Source organism: Orbicella faveolata, unplaced genomic scaffold (assembly GCF_042242905.1).
Source record: "Orbicella faveolata isolate gen_17 unplaced genomic scaffold, um_ofav_v1 contig_26, whole genome shotgun sequence".
Taxonomy (NCBI): Eukaryota; Metazoa; Cnidaria; class Anthozoa; order Scleractinia; family Merulinidae; genus Orbicella; species Orbicella faveolata.
The window spans coordinates 14,761,246-14,767,500 of NW_028301554.1; the positions used below are offsets into that span (position 1 = coordinate 14,761,246).

The window sequence follows — 6,255 nt, forward strand, 5'->3', positions numbered from 1 at the left end:
CATAAATTACTGTAATGTATTTTTTATATCAAGGGACTCGTGCCTGGCTCAAAATTGAGTCGCATGACCAGTCATGCATGAAGCTTGAAATCATCGCTAAAAATAAAGACAACAAAATGTGCCTTCGATTTATGAGAAACGGGACTGTATCAGCGAGTTTCTTTAGCGCAAATTCATTTTTTTCTTTTTCTTCGTGATAATAGCCCAGCTTATGAGATTTCCCTTTAACAAGTCGAATTAAGCGGGAGAAAACCTGCCTAAATACAAACACTGAACCTTGAGTTTGAATTTGCTTCCCTAAATATTGCTATAACAGCGACATGTTGGTCACAGCTTTTCTATTTGGACAGAGTTCTTGAATTCAGAACGCATGTTTTCTCGTAGCCTGCGAATAGGTTCCCGGTGAGCCCGAACGAAGCTCATTCTTCTATTTCGCGCTCGCCGAATGTTTTTTTCCTTCTTCTCCGGGAGCCTGTTCGCAGGCTAATTTTCTCGTCGAAAATTGTTACCACCGACTTCCCGAATTAAGAAGAGAAGACCCTCGTTTCTTTGGGATGTTTACGGGTTATTGATTTATGTTTCAGGGAAAACACAAGATTAAAGCAAATCTAAGAGGAAGAGGAAACAACAGTTGTGTCTCATGCCTGGAAGCGAAAATCAGTGGAGATAAGAAATGAAAACACTCTTGAGATAAAAATGATGCATGAAAAGCGTCTGCCTTAAGCTTCATCTTTGTTTGGTTGGTTGATTTATATCAGTTACAACCCTAGCAAGCCTTTATGTACGCTGTATCTCAATCAGTGTCTCAGCTGGAGTTCGCTCCATGAAGGAAACCAAGAGCTTTGGAGCTACTTACATATTTTACACTCTACGGTACACCAAACGGACGGTTTTTTGGCAAAATTAAAATCGCCCGAAATTTTTAGCACGAAATGTACACTAAACACGTTTGTGTGTCTTTTGGAATAGGGGTGAGGGGGGAATCAATCAAACAAAAGGTAACCAGCCAGTAAGTACAACCTAAGTTAAATAACTAGTTCACATCTTAGGTTTAGGTTAGTCTATGTAAGTGAGCAGCAAGAGATCGACTGGCTAAGATATGGAATAGACATTTCTCAGATCATTAATATTCATCAACTTTACACACAGAAAATCATGACTGTGACGGTGTTTAGATATATGATCTTAATTTGCATAGATTTTTACTATTTTATTTCTCGGTTTTCTCCTTAGTTTTAGTTTCGATTGAGAAGATATATCAAACAGTCAAGAAAGTGTTTGACTACATTTCCAGACACCTCGAAGATCGTCAAAAATACTCCGCTGCGCATCGTATTTTCAACTTCTCTTCCCGGTGTTTAGAAATGGGTTCAAACACAGTCTTTCGTGTTTGATACTTTACTTCAAAGATCAGATTCGTTGAGTACCCCTGGAGTGTGCCCACAAAGATGTTGAAACACAGCTGAAAACATTCATAAAATTTGAAGAATTCGTAACAGCTGTGCTAACACGAGTCGTGGGCGCATGTTTCCACTGACAACTGTTTCAGTTTTCTGTGAGAACAGATGCTGACAGCGCTTGTTATAATATTACGTTGAGTTACGAGGCTACTAAAACATAGGAGACAATATTGCCTGATAACTCAATAAGAAGAATTGTATCGAAACTCTCGAATACTTCTTTTACATTGTTTTGACTTTTAAACGTTAGAAAATATTCTTTAGTAGTTATTCTGGGAGCTGTCTGTTTGTCTACGTTGCTCAAACCACTCGATCTGTCAGTGGAAACTATTATTTTTTCGCTTTCATATTTGCGTTTTATTAAATATAGGTGCAAGGTGTGATTTCAAACAGAACATGGTGCTTTGTTCATTGGGACAAATATTAGTATAACAAGTTTCCCCAGGTGGAAATAGCAATATCTACCGGCACATTCATTTGTTCATGTTTGAATTTCTTGAGTTCCGTTATGTTGACATGCATGGTACAGAAATGTTTAAATAGCGTATGGTGCAGCGCAGTATTTCACCGTGCTTCTTTGGAAACAAAGTGACCATGGCCTTCAAACTGATCTTCGTCTTCGCAGTTATCGCGGTTTTTGCTGTTGATGCCCTGAAACTGACAGCGTGCGGTACGTAAGCATTTTTCCTACTTTTATTAAACGTTTGTATCTAAGGAAGGGCAAATTCATAAAACTCGTACAAAAGTGATAATTTTGTGGTAGGATCGACGAAGCACTGTTTGGATTTTTCTACAAGTAAATAGGAAATCTAAATTAGTTTTCGTATCATTTCACTGAGGTTTCATTGTTAAATATGTTTAAAAGCTCAATTCAGTCCAACCTAATTTGTGCCAAAATATCCAACCATGTTCCATACGATTCATTTAGAAGGTCAGAGGTGTATTGTTAAAATTCTAAAATATGCCTTGATTTTGTCGAACAGTATTGGACATATGATAGGAACCTAGTAGAAAGTGAAGACTGCAGACTACGTATACAGGAGCCCATCAGTAGGAGCGTGCAACTACCCCATATTCTTGTCACGGCGTTTTCACAGACCGATCTAATTTTAGTTTGAATTTACCGAGAATTCATGGAAATAATTTGTCACCATGTTAATGATGCAAACTGACAAAGTTATCCTAACTACTTCACACACAGTTTAGAATATTATGGACGTTCGTGCGAAAATTTTGAACTTTGTAATGTTGTTATTGTGAACAGCATTTCCCGTTGTATATTGATTTTTTTCTCTTAAAAGCGTGGGAAAACTGCATCTTCTGTTATTCTCTAGCTAAAACTAAACAAATGTGAGTTATTCAGTTACCAAGTCAGAAGTCATGCAGGATTGGTACATTTTTAGCCAAGTGCCAGCGAGACCAAGGGCTGATATCAGCCTAATCTCATGTTACTTAAAAAAATCCACTTCGTCTTCTCTTTATAGCGAAGAATAGACTACTGATCAACAGAATGAAACTGACAGGAGGAACTCTTGTGGGCTTCTATCGCGTCAAAGATAAGTTCTTAAGGCCGACGAGATATGAAATCACTGTCTTCGGACGGACATTTAAGGGCAGGTAAGCAAGTGTTGATGGTGAATGCCGGTCTGAGCCTGCTATGCAGTTATTTATATCTCTAATAAATGAACAAACGAACGGACAAACGAACGAAAACAAAGACCGAACAAACGAGCGAACAAACGAACGAACAAACGAATGAACGAATAAATAAATGAAGGAAGGAAGAAAGGAAAGAGAAAAAAGTAGAAAGATTACTAAGTTAAAAATACTCGTTTTAAAACTATTAGAATTTAAAAATTGAACTAGCTAAATTTAAAACTAAAAAACAAACATTATGCCGATAACCGAAAGTATAATGTTATTTTATCGCGAGGCATTTCCTATGCCTTATCAGTTTGAGGGTTGTGTTCTAATCTGGCAAAAATGGAAATCTCCTGTCCAATGAAAAATGGGCGCGTGTCACAATTAAGTACAAAAAGGTTGGTTATCTCGTACACGCGGTCCCCTTCTACTATTGCCATAATCGCAAGAAGAACTTTTCTGTTATTTAGCGTTCAGACGTATTTGTTCTTTCAGGCAAGTGCTCTTTAGTTATTTCGTCTTGTAGTATTTATAGAGTTCATTTTCTTTGATTCCTTATGTGCTTAATTGCGCAGCTCTTTCGACGTGTAGTCTAATATGGGTACACCTCGTGTTTTAATTCTGGGCCATTCGTTTATTCGTCGCTTACATGATTTCATTGAAAGTGACTCTGGGCATTTGGATTTAAAGTTCCAATTGACGGCGTCAGCTCACATAAGTTGGCGTGGAGTTGGGGGACGCACAATCGCTAAAACGGTTAAGTTCGACCTACGTATCCTTCACTCGTTCCGCCCAGATATAGTTATTGTGCAACTTGGCACTAATGATTTAACATCTTGTCCTCCTTTGCAAGTGGGCTCTGCCATGGAGGATTCCGTGCACTTGCTGCGTGATTCGTAAGGTGTAAAGGGTGTATGCGTATGCCAGACTATGCGAAGACTTTCAGCTGTGGTTTTCAACCAAAGAGTCGATCTTTTAACACGATATCAAACTAGTGCCACGCCTTGCGGAGCTCTCGATGTCTTAATGTTTGCAAATGACTCAAGATAACATACTTTCTGGATCAAAATACATCTAATTTAGAATCGTGACTTAAAAATAAAATTAATGCGAAACGTCGGAACATTGTTTCGTTAGTTTTTACTTGCTTGTGAATTAATGGTGGGAGAATTTTGTCACAGTGTCTAAAATGGAAGAAATCAATATTAGCTCTGGCACCAGCGCATTGAATGTAACTGCGATGTACAATCTTCTCTATGGCTTATTTTTTTTTATCTGTCTTTTAATAAGTATTAACGGATGTAATGGACTGAGGAAATGGGTGGCAAGCCCAGTCAATTGCAATCCAGGAGGGTGGCGCTGGTTCAGACTTAAATCGTTCAAAGCTGTAAGTATGGTGACAAAATAGATCTCTGTTTGTTTTTAGAGTTCAAATCCTCCAATATTTGTTATGTAATCGTTTAGTAAATAATAGTTTATTGACGCATTAAATCAAAGAAGAGGACGCTCACTGTTATGAAAGGTAGCGCCTGCCTGTTACCGGGTGAATAGCTGTTATTGGGTATGATTGAGACAGTGCGCGCGAACAACAAAAATCAAAAAAGAAAAATTATAATATATTTCGGGCCACTCTAACTCTAAAATAAACTGACAATTGGAACTTTCATGGCGTTTCTAGCATGAGTAAGCCAGACAGAACCAGCGGTTTGACACGCTGGTAATTTCTTGACGGCGTAGAATGAGAAGCGAAAAGGTCAGTCACTCGTTTGAAAATAAATAGTGCAGTGGAGACCCGGGTTCGATTCCCGGCTGAACACATTTTCACTCATTTCTTTGTTGTTTCGATTTCTGTTCCCATCATACACTACTATTTAATATTTGTCATAAATCACTGTGAATCGCCTTCCGAAGGGAATAGGTTGGTGATCCAAAGATAAAATGAGGCAGTTAGTTGTAATTATTTCCCTGCTCATCCCATTCAATTATTATATATATGTATGTATGTATGTATGTATGTATGTATGTATGTATGTATGTATGTATGTATGTATGTATGTATGTATGTATATTTATATAATAACCCAAGTCATTCTCGCATTTTGATTGGTTCTCGCCTATGATCTATTAGAGGACAGACGCACGATTGACGTCATCATTTCAAAGTTTTTCCCTCTGTGTTTTAAAATGGCGGAAAGTTTTGAGAATTTAGATAATATTTTACATGACTGGGCAAAAGATAAGGTACAAGAAAGTCTTGTCCAGGCATTGAACAGGTACCAGAAGCATAGTCTAGCAGGAAGAAGAAAGATAAAGCCGTTTCTGTTTTAGAAAATGACTCGGAAAAAATACTCGAGCAGTCTCAGTCGGTAGTCGAGCGAGACTAAACCAAATACAAAATTGGTCTTGGTAAGCCGAGAACCATTGCTTTATCTCGAATTTAACAAACCCAATAAACAAAATGTTCATGAGATTAATTTATTTAAAACATTGAACTTTTCTCAGTCTCAAAATAATTGTTGACACAGTGATCGTCTGGAATGAAACATCAAAATCACCTCTTAAAATCAGTGAAAATAAACACATAACCTTGCTTTCCGATGCGAATGTTCCGGTCCGTTTCAGGGCACAGCAGCGAGCAAAGTATAGCTCACTACAGCTCACGGCCAACTGTATCGCAGCTAAAAGGTGTCTCCGACACTATTTCACACTGAGTTGAGAATCACCAACCACAGAGGACACAAATTTCCACCATCACTAACGTTCCTTTCATTCAAAACTCGAATCGAATGGCCTCCAGGTTGACCGCAACCGCAAGTTTTCCGGGCGTAGTTTTTCAACTCCTGCAATATTCGAAGCAACATCCAAGCTTTTCGGCTCACAGGGCTGCTCTGATGACAAAACCTGACTTGACTTATCCAGCATTTTCTTTAAGATTTGTAGATTTCGCAGTTCAATTCTGCTTTCGCTGAAAACCTAGCGCTAACAAAGCTAACAAGATCCAAGGTCAGGAATTCCACTCGAAAAAAAGAATAAACTACAATTAGCGCAAAAATAACTTGCAAATTTGGCGGTTATCTTAGTTCAGGTGTTCAAAGGCCCTGACCTTGGATCTTGTTAGCTTTGTTAGCGCTAGGTTTTCTCAGGGGCCCCCATC

At 38.4% G+C, this 6,255-nt stretch overlaps 1 protein-coding gene across 1 annotated transcript in view; it reads left to right on the forward strand.

The window, feature by feature from the left end:
- The first annotated feature begins 1,991 nt into the window (after positions 1-1,991).
- The window catches only part of LOC110062308 (uncharacterized), a 5,035-nt gene continuing 771 nt past the window's right edge, over positions 1,992-6,255 (forward strand). Inside the window, exons 1-3 of the mRNA XM_089295916.1 lie at positions 1,992-2,130; positions 2,945-3,077; positions 4,392-4,488. Coding sequence (XP_089152042.1) covers positions 2,007-2,130; positions 2,945-3,077; positions 4,392-4,488 — 354 coding nt within the window. The 5' untranslated portion in view covers positions 1,992-2,006. The remainder of the gene's footprint in view (positions 2,131-2,944; positions 3,078-4,391; positions 4,489-6,255) is intronic.